General features: G+C 49.5%; 2 protein-coding genes across 3 annotated transcripts in view; both read right to left on the bottom strand.

Annotated features, from left to right (window-relative positions):
* The window catches only part of Alpk3 (alpha kinase 3), a 43,668-nt gene extending 42,678 nt beyond the window's left edge, over window positions 1–990 (bottom strand). Inside the window, exon 1 of the mRNA XM_057756500.1 lies at window positions 848–990. Within this exon, the coding sequence (XP_057612483.1) occupies window positions 848–990 (143 nt within the window). The remainder of the gene's footprint in view (window positions 1–847) is intronic.
* A 9,281-nt stretch (window positions 991–10,271) lies between these two features.
* Znf592 (zinc finger protein 592) overlaps window positions 10,272–17,562 on the bottom strand; it is a 52,138-nt gene continuing 44,847 nt past the window's right edge. For both annotated transcript variants that reach the window (XM_057756114.1, XM_057756113.1), the window contains exons 7-10: window positions 17,267–17,557; window positions 16,863–16,975; window positions 15,795–15,930; window positions 10,272–14,016 (exon numbers count right to left, since the gene is read on the bottom strand). In XM_057756114.1, the coding sequence (XP_057612097.1) occupies window positions 13,498–14,016; window positions 15,795–15,930; window positions 16,863–16,975; window positions 17,267–17,557 (1,059 nt within the window). In that variant the 3' untranslated portion in view covers window positions 10,272–13,497. The remainder of the gene's footprint in view (window positions 14,017–15,794; window positions 15,931–16,862; window positions 16,976–17,266; window positions 17,558–17,562) is intronic.

Below are 17,562 nucleotides of genomic sequence, written 5' to 3' on the forward strand. Positions count from 1 at the left end.
ATGCCCACAGAGGGCAGGAAGTTTGTCTGTGGGGGCAATGCCCTTTTTCTTTGCAGAAACTTGCCTATTGTCTGTGTGTCCTTGTATCTAGGGATAACATAGCTACTAAAACAAAGTCTTCAAACTTCTTTAACTCCAAGAAGGCCAATGAAGAGCTCAATCAGCTCCACCCCTCCCGAGGCATCTCAAACCCCCCCCCCCCACACACACACACACACCAGTCTTGAGACTGGGCAGAGCGATTCACTCCTTCAGAGTTTCAAGCCATAGATCCCTCCCTGGTTTCCCAGACAGGGCCACCGTCACCTCCTGGCACCCCTTCCTCTCAGCTAGACACAGCACAGTGCTAGAAGGTCCCTCCTGGGCCCAGCCAAGGGACTTGAGTTATCCCACGCCGTCTGGCTCTCACTCTAAGCTAAACAGCCTTCACTGGTCCCCCCCACACCCACCCACCAGCAGCTTCCCCTGCTGTGAAGCAGAGGAATTTCAGCCACTCTGGATCTCCTTATCACTAACTGTGGAATTCAGCCCTGGGAGTAGCCCGGTGTGGGGTGAGGGAGGCAAAAAGGCCTTTAGGCCCCTGTAAAAATCTCCTCAAATTCTCCTCTTTTGGGCAACACATTTGAGGCACACGGGGTCTTAAGGGGTCAAAAGAGTACCATGAGGGTCTCTTCTGGCCTGGTTCTGTCCCCAGGTTCTGTCTGTGCCTTCGAGTTGAGAAAGTTCGAGGGCACGGGCCTAGCCCCAGGCCTCCAGAAATTGGGCCGCTTCTGAGAGCCTGGCCACACCCGGACACCACCCAAGGGGCAGATAGGGCCCTCGGCGACCCAGGACCCAGGCGACTCACCTAGTCTCCGGCCGCACGCTGAGCAGATAGCTGCGACTAGTCGGGCCGGGCGTCCACACCGGCCCGTCGTCCTCGCCATCGCCACCCGCCCCTGCCCGTCCACCCAGGCCCCAGCCCCGGCCCACGGCCCTCCGCGACCCCATGGCACCGCCGCCCCTGCCTCCAGCCCCGGCTCCTGCCCGACGCTGACGCGCGCCCCTATTTATAGCCCAAGGCTGCTGTCACCTGCTGCTGTCCCTCCCCCGGACAAGCTCGGCTCCTCAGCCTGACCCAAGGGCCAGGGAGGCCTGCAGAGAAGCGATGCCAATGCCCGCCCTGAAGCAGAAAGAAAGGGTGCCTAGAACCCCGGTCTCCCCACAACCTTCTTTTGGCCCCCTTCCCGTTTTCAAAGCCTGTAGAAAGAAAGAGGGCAGCAAAGAGGCTCAAGGAAAGGGGAGTTTGAGAGAGATACTGAAAGGGCCTCACTACCTCCACTTGGCCAGCAGTCTTTAGGCCAATACTTAGACAAACTCCGTCACCTCTATAGGCGACCCCCCTCCTTTGGGGTCCAAAGGAGCCCAAGATTCCTGGGTACACATTCTGTGTTTTCCCAGAACCCCTACCAGTATCTAGCGTACGTTAGCGTCTCAACAAAGGCTTCGAGAATAACTCAACCTCTTCCATCCCTGCAGGCTTCATTTCCTAAGGTCGGAAGGGGGAAACGGGCCAAGTCTTAACGCCTAGAAAAATGATCACATTCTTCAACATTTCCAGAACAAGCTGCTAAGCGCTACCTAGCCCGGGTGCTTACTTTTTTGGGAGCGCTTTATCTGTTCCTTCAGCAGATTTATGTTCCTTCCACATCCCTGCACCTAGAAACAGCCTGCTCTAAGTGACAGAAAGTGGGAGTGACCGGTGCAATCCCTCTGCTCTCTGGATCCCTACCCCACTCTGTGGGAATGGCCTTTCCCCCACTGTTTGGCAACGATCTTTCTCTTCTTCTGGCCTCAGCCCACTGGATTCTGACTCAGCCAGACCATTCACGGTGATCTCCTCACCACAGACTCAACCTGTGCCTATTAAAGGTCTTCAAAATATTCTTTTATTGTCTCTCTCAGCCCTGGCTTCAAGGCTAGCGCTGGGACTATAGGTGTGTGACATCATTCCTGATTTAACAAGATTATTTTTTAATTTATTTAATTTTATTTTATATGCATTGGTGTGAGGGTGTCAGATCCCCTAGAACGGGAGTTACAGAGAACCGTGAGATGCCATATGGGTGCTCTTTCTCTGGAAGAGCAGTCAGTGTTCTTAACCACTGAGCCATCTCTCCAGCCCAGTATTGCAGTTTATTTAGTGTGTGAGCTGCATGTGCACACACTTGTGCACCAAGGTGTACAGAGGACACACGGATACTTCCCTGGGAGAGGAAGACAGAGAGGCCAGAAGTGGAGAGACGGCTCAGTGCTTAAGAGGATGCTTTGTTCCTACAGAGGACCCAGGTTCAATTCCCAGGACCCACTCAGAGCTGCCTGGATGCATCTTGCCTCCTCAGGCACCCATGTTCACACACACACACACGAGGAGGATGAAGAAAAGGACTATCTCTCCTAGGCTCCAGTGACAAATCAAGGAACAACCTGAATCCAGGTTTTGGAGCTTGGCCATCCACTCACGTTTTCCTCCTCTAACTCTTCCAAACATGACCCCATGAAGTCGGGTGTGGTGGCCCATGTCTGTCATCCCGGCACTTGGAGGACTGCCATGGATCACTCTGGGCTGGACAGTGAGCTCCAGGTTAGCCTAAACTAAAACGTGGAACTGTGTCTTAACAACAGCAACAACAAAAAGGTGGAAAAGCCCAGGCTTCAGAAGGGTCTGGGATGGGGCAGCAGCAGGTGCCTGTCAAGTGAAGAGAGACCGTGGGCCAGGGGATGGATCAGAGACAAGGCTTTCAAGTGGAAACAAAGAGCAAGAAACCGGAGGAGCCAAAGGCAAAAGCTGTGGGGATGAACTCCTGTCACAGGAGGGTTTCAGAAATCTGGCAAGAGGGCCGGAGAAATGATTCAGCAGTTACGGGCTTTGACTGTTCTTCCAGAAGACCCGGGTTCACGTCCCAGCACCCACACAGTGGCTCATGGCCATCTATATCTCTAGTTCCAGGGACTCTGATGCCCTCTCTTCTGGACTCCATGCGTACCAGGCATGAGCTTCGTGCACATACACACATGCAGACAAAACACCAGTAAACATAAAATTAGAAATGTAATTAATTGAAAAAATTATCTCTGGGGCCGGAGAGATGGCTCAGCAGCTCAGAGCCCTGACTGCTCTTCCAGAGGACCCAGGTTCAATTCCCAGCACCCACATGGCAGCTCACAACTGTCTGTAACTCCAGTTCAAGGGAACCCAACACCCTCATACAGACATACAAGCAGGCAAAACTCCAATGCACATGAAATAAAGATAAATACATTTTTATTTTTTATTAAGATTGATTTATTTTATGTATGAGTGCTCTATCGACTCTAGGCCAGAAGTGGGCATCAGATCTCACTATAGATGGTTGTGAGCCATCATGTGGTTGTTGGGAATCGAACTCAGAACCTCTAGAAGAGCAGACAATGCTCTTAATTGCTGAGCCATATCTCCAGCCCCAATACATTTTTAAAAAGAAGAAGAAATCTGGCCAAAGCAAGCTGTGGTTGAGATAATGGCAACTCTTTCCCATTCCTGTTTAAAATCTGGACTCTGCCACAGCATCTTTTGCCAATTATAACTGGAACAAAGGGTTGTCTTAGAACGCCATCCAGTATAACAAACATTTGTGAATAGCAATAATTATAAACAGAAATAAAGAAAGGTTCGAACCTTCCTCTTTGCCTTCCTCACTCCCATTGGCCAATGGTTCCCTGTTCCTTCAAAGCATGGGGTCAGGTGTGGGGGAGTGAGATTCTGGTTATGGTAGCTCATGCTTGCAATTCCAGCACCCAGAGGCAATGGGAAGATGGTTCTGAGCTAGGCGCTAGTCTGGGCTACACCCATAGTGAGCCCCTGTCCCAGAAAACAAGGAAGAAGGCTAAGTTGGAGCATGGCTATGAATTCAAGACCAGCCTGGGCTACATAGGGAGAGTAAACAAAAACACCACAGGGCAAAACGAGGTCACTGGGCAAGAACACCAGCTTTGAAGAACAGACCAGCTTTACCGTCCGTGTCACAGCCACTCTGTTCCATGGAGTATTGCTGTTGTCCCCTCCCAGGCTCTCAGGATCCATCCCAGGGCCTTCTCCCCTGCTGGGCTCCCTCCCCGCAGCTGTAAAGGTTAACAAGTGTTTGCTTCTCCCTGAGATATTTACTCTTCCTTTCACTGCTGAACTTCTCAGAAGAGCCCAGTTTCCTTCTCAAGCTGTGATGGCTTAGCTGACCTGGGTTACAAAATACATACAGCCTCCTGAACAAGGCCAAAGCCATCCCCTGGCTGTGTTCATCAAGAATGGCAGAAGCCAGTGCCTGGGGACTAACTTGATCTCCTAGAGACCAGAGATAGTTCCCCAGACAGTGTTGAGGACTGTGGACCCCCAGACCCTGAATTTCCTGTAACTCCCTGCCTGCTGGAGTAAACAGCTTGTTTTGCAGCTGCTCTGAGTGCCTGAGCACGAGACCCTCAGGAGTTCCTGATGGCAGGGGAGTGGTTTCTGGTGGGCTTGCAGCTGGGAGTTAGGGCGTGGCCATTAGTCAAGGAGAGCCTTTATAAGCTGCCCTGAACCACAATAAAAGAATTCTTGGCATTACGTGTGTGTACGTGTGTGTGTATGTACGTGTGTGTGTGTGTGAGTGTGTACGTGCGCATGCATGTTTCAATCTCCAGCCCCTTGCCTGACTCGCGAACCGTACTGTAGCGCATAGTGCGTAGAGCAGGCTTTGCGCTACAGACAGGGACAGGGGAAAGTGGAGGGAAGAATATTTGGCACAGCTGTAAGGGAGGAAACTGAGCAGGTTCCAGCCAGGGTTGGCAAGAAGGAAACTTGGCATCACTAAGTATTCCTTTACCTTGGTCCCCGCCCGGCCATCACTGTGCCTCAGCACTAGCGAGGATGTCCTTCCTAGAGGGGCCCAGCCCCTGCATATGTAGCTCCAGGCTGTGAACCACACCCCTCTCACTCAGGTACAGCCCACCTCATAACTCGATTCTAAGGCGGCTCAATTCTGAGACCACAGAAGCCCAACTTCTCCCGTGGTCTAAAACCCACATAAAGATGCAGACTACCCATGGGATAGCTTTTCACTGTCCTCGTTTGTTCTGGATACAGGGTCTCACTATGCGGTGACTCCGGATGGTCTCTCTCTCTCTCTCAATTTTTTTTTTCTTATTTTTTGGTTTCCTGAGACAAGGTTTCTCTAAATAACAGTCCTAGCTGTCCTGGAACTTTCTCTGTAGACCAGGCTGGCCTCAAACTCACAGAGATACACCTGCCACTGCCTCCCGAGTGCTGGGATTAAAGGCAGGCGTGAGCCACCGCTGCCCGGCTGCTCTTTTTCTTCTGAGATGTGTGTGGTTCATATGTATACACTTGGCCTTGTGGACATGAAGAGACCAGAGGCCGATGTCTTTCCATGATTACTTTTTGAGGCATGGTCTCTTAATAAACCGGAAGCTCACAGTGCTAGACTGGCTGGCCAGTGAGTCCTCAAGTTCCACCCCCATTCCCTAGCACTGGGTTCACAGGCCTGTGCTGCAACATCTAGCTGATAGGTTTTGTTTTGCTTTGCTATTTTTTTTCCAAGACATGACCTCTCTACATACCGCTGGCTGTCCTGGTCCTCTCTGTAGACCAGGTTAGCCTTGAACTCAGAGCTCCGAGTGCTGGTATTAAAGGCATGCATCACCACCACTCAGCAACACCAGCTTTTTTATGAACTTGGGTTCTCATGCTTGCACAAGCAGCTTAACCACCATCTCTCCAGCCTGATGTCTCTCTGTATGATGATATATCCACTCCCCGCAACAGTTCCTTGCTTGAAATGGCTCAGAGAGCCTCCTTGTCACAGGCTCTCTCAACATATCCACCCGGCTACTGCACCATGGACCACCACACTTTCCGTGAACCTCCCAGAGCAAAGTGGCGTAAAACCAGCAGTAACTTCCTTCTGGTCTGGAGACTTCCTAGATGGTATTTTGTGGTTTTGGCACCCTGTGGACCCGTACTGAGGTGACCTTTTCTACAAGCTCCGGCATACGCCTGAGTCACAAGTTGGTTGGGATTTCCTAGCTTCCCCTCCGAGCTCTGCAGACTGGTGGCCTGTCTCAACATCAGCACTTCAACTTAACAGATGAACTTCCACACGCCTCCTCTTCATTCTCCTCATATTAAAGCCAAGTCCTAGCCCTGAGTTCAACTGGACCCAGATTCTCTGCTGGTCTTTGTATCCATGAGATCCTATTACCTCATAGTGCAGGCTCTCCTTCCTGCAAGCTGATCTGGCCTGGTGTGTGTGTGTGTGTGCCCCACGTGGTCCAGAGAAGCACTCCAGCACCGAGCTACATCCTTGGCCTCTTTCTTACCTTTTTTTTTTTTTTTTTTTGAGACAGGGTCTCACTAAACTATAGAGGCTACCTTGGAACTCATTCTTGGCTTGACAGGCCTTGAACTTTCAATCCTCCTGCCTCAGCCTCTGAGCAGCTGCGATGACAGGTCTGGGCCACTGGGACATGTCACAGTACCCTTGGATGCTTGTCTGAACTCCCTCCAAGAGCTTAGATAGTAATCAGCTCAGGCAACTGAACCTCTGTTCTGAGAGGGCGTGGCCTCCAGGTCCTGCCCTTCTGGGATGAGCTAGCCAGTCAGTCTGGCATTTTCCTCTCCTGGGACTGGAGGCATGGCCACAGCTGTGCTGGACTAAGTGGGTACCAGTTAAAGGATTATGGGTAACAAGAAGGCTCTCTGATTCTAGTTTGATTGGAAGGGGAATTTGGGTCCTCAAAGTAGGGTGTGCAGGCACTTTCCAGAGGTCACTGGGCACAGTTAGTCGGGCCCAGAAAACCAACTCATCTCAACTGAGCCAAGAAAGCCTCCCAACATTGGCGTCTCCTTCCAGGGCAAAGGAGCTCTTTCTTCTCTTCCCCAACCCTGTCCTGAGACTGAACCCCAGCCTTGAGAATGCCGGGGAAGTGCTCTACTCTAAGCTCTGCCCCGCCCTTTCTTCAAGTCTCTCACTCATCTTAGCTACCCAGGCTACTCCATGCCCCAAGTAGCCAGGATTTCAGGCTTGTGCTACCGAAGCTCCTGTGGCTTAGACCTCCCTTGCCTATTCATCTGCATCTTCTCATTCTTTTTAAACGTCGAATGCCTCTCAGTAACAACTGCCACCATTCCTGCCCAAGCAAGAAATGCCACTAAGGGATCGGCCCCACTAGCCCCACCCACCTCCTACTCCATTGCTCCCTCCCCCGCCACCAGCGTTAGGGGTTGACCCCGAATCTTGAACACACCAGGTGAATGTTCTATCACTGAGCTACACACCAGCACTACCACAACTCCCAGTCCAGGCATGGCTTTAACTTGTGATCCACCTCCCCATTGCTGGTATCATTGGGTCTGGCCCTTCCACGGCTATCTTTCATTGCTACCATCTCTTCACAGTTTTTGAGTCTTTCCTATTTAGCTACAGCTGGCCTGGAACTCACTATGTAGACCAGGCTGGCCTCAAACTCGCAGAGATCCCCCGACCTAGGCCTCCCAAAGCTGGGATCACAGGCGTGTGACATCATACCTGACCCTTCTGTTTTTCTTTTCCATCAAAGGTCACTGTAGCCCAGGCTGGCCTCCAACTCACTGTGTGGGCAAGTATAGACTTGAACTCCCAATTGTCTTGCCTCTGCCTCCCTGGTATTAGCATCAAGGTGTGTGCCACCTACCTAGTTTTGGCTCCATTTTAGAATCGCAGCCACAATCCTCTTCAGAGCTGGCCTAGGAAGGAGCAGTGAAAACCCCACAGGTAGAACCTCATAGATAATATCAGTTCTTTACTCCTAGCACTCAGTGAGTCCGAGGCCAGCCTGGTCTACAGAGTGAGTTCCAGGACACCCAGGGTTGCACAGAGAAACCAAACCAACAAGCACACGAACCACACCCACTTTCAGAGACTGGCGGCAAAGGTGGCTTTGACTTTAGGTCTAGCGATCAGGACCAAGGCTATCTATGTGATACCACGTCTGTCCTTGAAATCAGTGACACTACAGATCTGTGGTGACTCTCCTCTCAGCTGGAACTGGCATAAATGACTATCATATTTTGTCATCAAGTTTCCATATAATCAATAACATTTAGTGACTTGTCATATTCTTGCACTAAACACAACTTTAAAAAAAAAATTGCGTATGGTGGATTACACATGTCATTTGGCACTTGGGAGCCTGAGGCAGATGGGTCTTCATGAGTCTGGGGACAGCCTGGACTTACACAGTGAATTTCAGGTTAGCCTGTGCTAGAGACTGAAACTGTATGCACACATATTTTTTTAATTTTTTTTTTTTTTTTGAGACAGAGTCCCATATATTCAGGCTGGCCTGGAACTCACTATGCAGCCCAGGCTGGTCTTGAACTCCCAATCCTCCTGTATCCGTCTCCTAAGTGCCAGGATTGCAGGTGTGTACCATCACTCCCAGCTTAATAAAAACATATTTGAAGGCCAGTATACTATACAATGAACTAGCTCAAGAATTAATCTGGATGCAGGTCCTAAAGTGCCTAGATGACAAGGTTTGAAGGTGCCTGAAAATTATCAATAGACAGAAAAGTCCAATTTGGAGAGGGTTAATAAAAGGCAAAAGTAATAGCAAAGAACTCACTACGTAAAAGCAAAAACCCATTAACAAACTGAAATATAAATAAATGTACTGGGAATGTAGCTCAGTGGTAGAATGCATATATGTATGTGTATATATACCTATATACATACATACATACACACACACATGTATGTTCACATGCACAGGTAAAATGATAGCCACGCTAGGAAAGAATCTTTTCCATTTTGTATAGATCTTAGCCAAAAAGTAAATGAATAAGCAAAAGAGAAAACACCGTAAGAATTCTTGCCTTTGAAACAGTCTTCTCTATTTGGGCATAAACACATGTGGAATGAGAAGATAGAATCAAGCCAAGGTCAAGATACCCAAAGAGATAAAATAATCTTCACATCCGCAGACGAGAATTCTACCCCTGCAGTACCTGCTCTACAGGACCATTCGCAAGCCAGGCAAGGGCCTGGAGAGTGAAACACACAGACACACGGATCATCCTTGAAACAAGAATGCCCCCAAAATGCCCCCTTTATTGTGTACCAGAGCCACTTATATAGGGATCCTTAACTGATAGCCATGCCCCAGCCAAACCCACCAGAAACCACTCTCCTGCCATCAGGAACTCCTGAGGGTCTCGTGCTCAGAGCAGCTGCAGGCTGTCTCAGAGCAGAGGAAAACAAGTTGTTTACAAGAAATTCAGGATCTGGGGGTTCACTGCTCCCAACAAGAGTCAATGACTGAGACCAAATGACGGTAAACAGGGATCAGGAACTAGCGTTTCTGACTTGTAGCAACTGGCTTTCTCCAATCTCTCACACAGCTCTTGAGATCACCCAAGAAAAATGAGAAAGTCTTTGTGGTGGGGCAGGCCTGACATCTTATTATTCAGGAAGATAGGCAGCCAGCCTGGCTACAAAGCAAGACTCTCGTCTCAATAAAACAAAAGGACTGGGAGGGGCTCAGTGGTAGAGCCCTTGTCTAGTATGCCCAACACTCTAGGTCATGAACTGCTATGATCATAATTACAATTATACCATAAATTCAGTTAGGAATATACCAAGGGACAAGACTGATAACTGCACTTGCTAAGAGGATGGGATTATAAAGATGTGTCTGGGGGCTGGAGAGATGGCTCAGAAGAGCACTGACTACTCTTCCAGAGGTCCTGAGTTAAATACCCAGCAACCACGTGGTGGCTCACAACCATCTATAATTGTATCCGATGCCCTCTTCTGGCGTGAAGGTGTGCATGCAGATAGAGCACTCATACATAAAATAAATACAGATAGAAAATACGTCTTTTATATTTTCTCTATTAGTGGTCCATCATTTTCCAATAAAAAGGCATTTTAAATAGGGACCTGGGGAAAAATCATGTATTTGGGAGTCATGGCCCAAGGCATCCTGTGTTCACTAAGTTGCTGTGTATATTGATGAAGATGGGTGGCTGTCTGGACCTCTTGGAAAAGACAAGGGACATATTCTAGAATCTAGGTCTTCCTTGTTTAGGTCAGCCTGAGAACTCATGGCTGCATTACTAGCTGAGCCAGCTGTATTCATTCAGACACACATGCATTCACTCACCCACAAGCCTTTCAAAGAACCACTGGATGCAAAAACCTGTTTGAAGCTTTTGAAGAATTATACTGACCCTGGGTCTAAGTTTTGAACAACTTCTATAACATTATGTAGGAGAAAAAAAAGCAAGCTTCAGAACATAGCGTATAGAATGCTACTGTTTGTATTAAAAATAGATATATAAATATACATATTTATAAACTCATAAATGCATAGAATTGCTCTGAAAGGATACACAGAGATAACAATGAGGAACTCTGGTGAGGGCACTGGAGGCTCACCTCCGTCAGGAAGTTTACTTTTTATTGTATATTCATTTGTACTGTTGGATGTTTTGCTGTCAAATGTATATGCATCTATTTTTTTCAAAATTTACCTGGTGCTGAATGTACGATGGCGAACAGGACAGAAGTTCCTCAGTCTGGGGCAAGGCAAAAGGTGGAATTTTGGGGGGGGAGGGCGGACACAACGCAACCATTAAGTTTTTAAAACCCAGACTGTTTACATAAGAGGCAAATTCTTTACAACAATTAGTCCACGGTAATTTGGCGTATCATTTTACAAAGACAAAGCAGTTAAAGTATAAATACTAGTCCTTTGTCAGGCCTCAGTGTTGGTAGTTTCTGGAGAGTAGAGAACCTGCTCTCACTTGAGGAGAGCACCCACGGCAGCAGTGAAATACAGCAAGCATCCTTAGATGACAAACAACAGTGCATTGAAAATCGGTATGAGCAATCGGGAGACTGTCTTCAAGGGAACCGGGTGTTCCCCAAGAGTTAGGTAACGTCTTCTGCAGTGCTCCAGAAACGATGGGTCTTCAGATAGCAAAGTGAACCCCAGTGAGAATGGCCATTACAGGGACACCGCACACGCAAATGCAGGGCCCTCCTTGGGGTGACAAGGCACTGGTGGACTCTATGGAGGATCTGACACGATGGGGCACCCTGCCTTTTTGGAAAGGGGGCGTTTTGGATGGCTCCATGCTGCCGATAGGCTGGCAGCAGCCAGAGCAGCTCTGTCACTAAGGTAGCACAGTGATTGACAGGCTTGACTCAGCACCATCATCACAGGTGGCCCGACCTATGTTATCCAACCTCTGTACGGCTGTTTTCTTTGTAAAACAGAAGGATAACTGAGATCCTTGTGAGGATTAAATGAACATCTCTGGCCATGGGCAGGACTGGAAATGCTATCTTCATCATCATTGAATAATGGATAGGCATGCAGGCCAGTTCTTAACTGATATCCCACATCCAAATGTGAGCAGCCGATGAGATGCTCCAGTCTCCAGCCCACATAGTGTTCTAGAAACTAGTGCTTGCACACTTATGACCTCAGGAGAGCCTGGAAGGAGCTGGGTGGGGATTGCTCTGAGGAGGAGCCTGTGAGGAGGGCTGTTAGGAGCTGGCTGAGGGCAGGAAGAACTCAGGCCATGGCTCAGGCTTCCCAGAGCAGTTTCTATTCTCCTACTCCAAGAGGCTGGACCTGGCATGGGGACAGTTGCTCCACCCGCAGTTTCTCCACCTTCTGGGTTCCAGCTCCCATGGTTTCGGAGTGGGAAGAAATGCAGCTACAGTTCAAAGCCCTCTATTCACCTCAAGAACCTGTTCTCATGAATGAGCTGGGGTACACTCCCTGCAATGGGGATTAGCCTAAGGAGAAAGAGTGATGGGATCTCAAGAGAAACCAGGGTTATGTGATGGAACTGGGAAGGGACAGTGGCTGGCTTTCCCTCATGGCCAGCTGGGGAAAAGGGGAGATAGAGCCCCCCAGGAAGAACGCTTATTTAAATGGTACAGACAGCAGAGGCTCTCTGACGTGAGGCAAGAACTAACTCTCCCTACTGCCATTAATTAGTCTTTCACCACAAATTTGGCATTTGATAGAGCAAGGAAAAAAAAGTCTTCAATTGTGAAAAGGCCATGCATATTTATCCGACTTGATTCCTAATACATATTCATGCGTCCCTGGAAAGATCAAGGCTTAAGAACTCAGTCAGCACCCCTCCCTGCGATGCACGGGATCCTGCTGGGCCTAGCCCCAGGCCATTTGGGTCAGAGAACATCGTCCCACAACCTGTCCTGTGTGCTCAGACAGAACCCACCTCTCATCTAATCCTAATTCTACCATGTCTGGGTTTGCTGTGGCAATGGCAATGTCCTCCAAATGCTGTACAAAAGTCACAGAATTCCTTCTTTCTACCCCTCACTAAGAGCCTCTTGGATTGAAAGCCCTTTAATGGAAAGACTCCCAGAGAATATCAATAGGCCTTAGGCCAGAGTCCTTGGAGGTAGCTTTGAACTACTGACGCCCTCCCTCTGCTCCTTTAGAAGTCCGGAACCTAGGGCTCCATGGGCATAGATACACTGTTTCCTTCAGATAGGGCAGTCAGGGCACTCTGGGAAGAAGGGCTAGCTCACCTGAAGATGAATACAAGAGCCTACCTGCATGGTAAGATTTTTTATTGAAATATAGTCTGAGCAACAAGAATGTAGCCGAGAGGAGGAGGGACTGGCCTGCCTGAGGCAGCAGCCTCTCTAATGGCACAGGAGCAAGAATACAAATATCCCAATGTCTGTACCCCACGCCCCACCTGTCAGGGATTGCAGGATAGCAGCAGCAGGAGGGCCTGGCTCTCGGCACCTGCCTGCCTTGGCCATACTTCATGCTCTCCTCAGTTCCAAACAGGAGTGTACTGACATTTCCCCCACCCACAGAGACATGCTCAGCCAGTATGACAGTGAAGTCCTCAGGATGTTTCTGGGGAGAAGAATCAGAGAAGACAGGAAGGAAAGGGTGAGCAAGAGACCCCACCAAGCCAGGCTGGGCACAATTCCAGGGGAACGGCCAGCACCCTTACATTCCCTCCTTCTTGGGCTCTGAAGGCAGGAAGGAGAGCTGCTGTCTACAGGGAAACCGGGCTCTGAGGAATTCCTGCTGAACACAGCAGGTAGGGAGCCCAGAGTACAGCCACTGAGGGGCTGAAGCTGAGATGACAGCATTGGGGTTGTACTACCTAAGTAGCCTGGGACTGGAAGGACACGTATGAGAACTGGGATACCAGGAAGCAGCATAAAGCCATAAATAACACAAGCAAATCCAGAGTTGTAAGAGATTCTGGATGACCCCATATTTTCTGGGGCTGGGGACATCCAGAATCTACAGCTCAGGACAGACACTGCTCCAGAGCACAGTGGCCACGCACATACTGGGGCAGAGCTTTTTATTTCACAGTCTGCACAGCAGGTGAAGGTGCCACGGCCTGGCTGATGGCTACAAAGCCTCTGGTCACACCTGAGGAGATAGTGCATGGCTGTTCTGGTCCTGAGAGGCCTGTGGTTGATTCTGATGGCCTTGGGCACTGTCTTCCTCCAGCGACAGGCCTAGTGATCTCCTTGGCTCTAAGTCAGCCGCCAAAGGCTCACTGGCACATCCTTCCAGTCCATTTTCTCTAGTCTCCACGGCCACCTCCTCTCCAGAGCATGCCTCTGTGTCTGTGGCTTCCACCTTCACTTCCACGATCTCCTGCTTGTCCTCCTGGTCTCTCACTTTGTGGACTATGAACAGGTGGCGGTTGAGGGAAGTGGTGGAGGTGTAGCATAAGCCGCAGAGGAGACACTGGGCTGTGGAGCTGTCCACCTGGTGCTGAGGTATGTGGCTCTGGAACTCGAGCTCGGAGGCTGTGGCGAAGCTGCATTTCGCACACTGAAATAGGGATTTGTGCCTTTTGGTAGAGGAAACAGTCGCGCCATTGCTAGCGCCTGGAGCATCTGCCATTTTGCTGACTGGTCTTTTCAGATGGTTCACCTGAAAGAAAAGACAGTGTGAACAGAGACGAGGCCGAGAACCTCAGACGTACTTTCTGCTCATCAGGGAGAGCGCACATGAGCTGTGGAACTCTGTGGAGGTCAAAAGACAATTTGTGGCAGTAGTTTTTTTTCCCTCCACTGTGGGTTCTAGGGATAGCTCAAGTTTTCTGTTTTTTTATTTTAATTTTTATTAGATTTATTCATTTTCTTTCATGTGTGAGTGTTTTGCCTGCAAGTGTATGTGCACTGTGTGCCTGAACAGGCCAGAAAAGCACACTGGGTTCCTGGAACTGCACTTCTGGTTCATTGTGAACCACCATGTGGGCACTAGGAACTGAACTTGGGGCCTCTGCCAGAGTCCGACCCAACTGCTTTATTTTCAATGTTATGTATAGATGTGACCTAACAAGAAGGCGGAGTCCTGCCTACCCCACTTCTCAGGTCTCTTCTTCAAAGAACACATTCCCGGCTATGCTTAGTGTTGATCAGCTTGGCACAAGCCAGGATCATCTAGGAAGAGGGAGCCTCAATTAGAAAAGGCCTCCTTCAGATTGGTCTTCTATAGGACATTTTCTTGATTAATAATTGACGTGGAAGGTCCCAGCCCACTGTGGGTGGTGTCACCCCTGTGCAGGTGATTCTGGATTGTATAAGAAAGCAGGCTTAGCAAGCCAGTAAGCAGCGTTCCTCCATGGTCTCTGCTTCTGTTCCTACCTCTCGGTTCCTGCCTTCAGTTTTGGCCCTGACTTTCCTCTATGAAAGAGTATAAACTATAGGTTACAATAAAGTCTTTGCTCTCCAAATTGTTTTTTGGTCTTTATCACAGCAATAGAGAGCAAACTAAGAATCCTGGGTTTTATAGTGCCTCTAAAAAATATCTCATGTTTTTTTTGTAAAGAAAAAAAAAAGCTGTAAAACGATTTCTGCTGCTCACTCCCCTCTCCCTGCAGCTGTGCACCTAATAACAAACACCGGAGCTTGTCTCCATGTGAGCAAACACGGAAGCTTCGTGTTTCTAGTGGCAGCACACTAAGCCACTGTGGGCTGACAGTTCACTCCAGCAGACATCACTGGGCACCCTCTCTATGCCTAGGGCCCAGCACTCTCTAACCAGGTCCTAGAAGCAGAACTACTGTGTCAAATGGTGCATGCGTGTGTGCATTTAAGAGAAGGGAGGGAGGCTGCAGACAGTCTCACGCATTGGTACTCACCGAAAGAAAGGAATTGACATTCCACCTACTTGTGTGCTAGCACCAGTCCCTAAATAGACAAAAAAGTTTCAAGACAGCCCATGACCTCCAGGTAGCTCTCAGACTTACTGAGTCCTCTTCAGAGCCCCTGATGTGGGAAGAATCTGCAGCAGAGGGACAATCGGGCTGCTCTAGAAGCGCACCAGAGATGGAAAGGGACATGTGACAGGGGTGAGGGATGAAAGCAAGGGGCTGCAGAGCGAGTTCTAGACCTGACTCTTCCTACAGCTAGAGCAACAGGGAAGGAAGAGTCCTGCCCTGACGAGGTAGCTCTGCCTGCTTGCCTCATAGGATTCGAAGGAAGCAAAAGTAAGGTTACAGCAACAATTGTCTGATGGGCAGGCTTTCCCATGAGTCTTTGTTCCTATCTCTTACTCATGTCCAGTGCCCTACTGGAACCACATTTAGGTGTTACTCTGCTTGTTCCATGACTACAGCTACTAATGGGGCCCTTGAAGCCCTCTAATGCCTTCCCAGTTCCAGGCCTCATTGAGCAGCCCATTCAAGGCAGTGATCCCACACTCACCTGAGGGGAATGTCCACCTGGATGTCTGACTTTGGATGTCTGGCTCAAATCAGGGTTTCTGATACCATGCATAAGGCTGATGTGGCTCTCCAGGAGGGAGGGCCGAGGAAAGCTGGGGCTATCCTCGGTGCAGTACCTGCAAGAGTGCAGTTCAGTTGAGGAGGTGAGTAAAACCCCAGGTTCCCCTGTGTTCCTCACAAATCTGTGAGGGAAAGCTATGTGAGCAGGTAGACTTTTTAACAAGCTAAGGATGCAGACAACAGCAGTTTCGAAGGCTTGTATACTTGACACTACGCCCTCATCCCAATACCATCCAGGGGCTAGTGCTGGACTGGTGATGGTAAAAAGGCCAGAACGCATCCGTCACAGCGCCATCTCTACTCTCAAGAATTAGGCACCACTGAGAAAATCCGGACCCTGGAAGCTGGTTCCAGACTGTCACAGGTATTCTGATTGCACCGTGACACTATGAGACTGTTGATAAAGTTAGCCTTGAATCAGGGGGCAGAGCCAATGACTAGCTGATCTGAATTAGCCGTAGAAATTTTGGAGGACCCAGGATATGATAGAGGCATAGGAAGGGACAGGGAGGGGCTTAAAAATATTTGTGGGCCTTTTCGTTCCAGGAATTGTGGAGAGAGGATCAACTGGTCATTCCTTGGTCGCTTTCCTGATTTATCAGGGTTTTACCCCAATATCTGATTCCTGAGAGTTTTATTATTGTTATTATGATTATTGGCTTTTTAAGACAGGGTTTCTTTGTGTGGGCCCTGATTACCCTGGAACTAGCTCTGTAGACCAGGCTGGCCTCAAACTCAAGAGATCTATCTGCTTCTACCTCCCTGTGCTGCTGGGATTAAAGTGGTGCACCACCACCACCCGGCAAGTTTTTATTAATAACAGAACAATTTAGACAAGCGCTCTGCCTGACGTGCCTGATTTCTGACTCAGCTGGTGATTCTCTGCTGGAAACCATTTGTCTCTTGCTTCAAGCCCCTGGTCTCACAGCACAGAAGAGAGCCCCAGTGATGCCACAGGCAGGACTTTCCCCTCCCCCTTCCAACTCACCCACAAGTGTAGACCTTCTTTACTGTGTCGTGGTTGTTACGTATGTGTTTGCGCAGGCTGCTGGGGGTGTGGAAGGATTGTTCACACTGCCGGCACGGGTACCGCTTCAGTGTCTGAGGGAAGAGGAAACAAGTCCCAAGGTATCAGAATCCTAAGCTCTGGGCCCATCTTTCTTTTTAGTGATATGACCAGGAAGGAAAATAGCCCAAGACCTTAAGATCTATAGCACATACCCAGGCTACAGTACCAGGAAGAAGGATAGCCCAAGACCTTAAGATCTATAGCACATAATCAGGCTACAGTACCAGGAACCTGCAGAGACCTGCCACATAAGAGGATCCTTGCCTCACAGGAAAGACAACCAAGAGTTCCAGTGCTACACGGGGGCATGTGGCTGCACTTACCCGGCCATGACTCTTTTTCATGTGGGACACATAGCTCTCTCGATCGGGAACCCATTCCTGGCACTCCTGGCAGGTCCAACCAGTGCTCCTCATCCGGGGCCTGGCTTCAGCCCTGCTGCGGTGGGTTTCTGGCCGGCCCCAGCGACCAGCAGTCAGGGAGCTGCCTCTAGCAGCTACGCTTGTGGCTGGGGGCTCAGTGGGAGCTCGAGAAACAGGGCGACTAGAGGGCGTGTCCGCTGAAGCCTGGAGGCTGGACAGCTCATCCACGTTCCTGGGAACACCGTGGGTACTCTGGG

The sequence above is a fragment of the Chionomys nivalis genome, chromosome 23, assembly GCF_950005125.1.
Source record: "Chionomys nivalis chromosome 23, mChiNiv1.1, whole genome shotgun sequence".
Classification (NCBI taxonomy): domain Eukaryota; kingdom Metazoa; phylum Chordata; class Mammalia; order Rodentia; family Cricetidae; genus Chionomys; species Chionomys nivalis.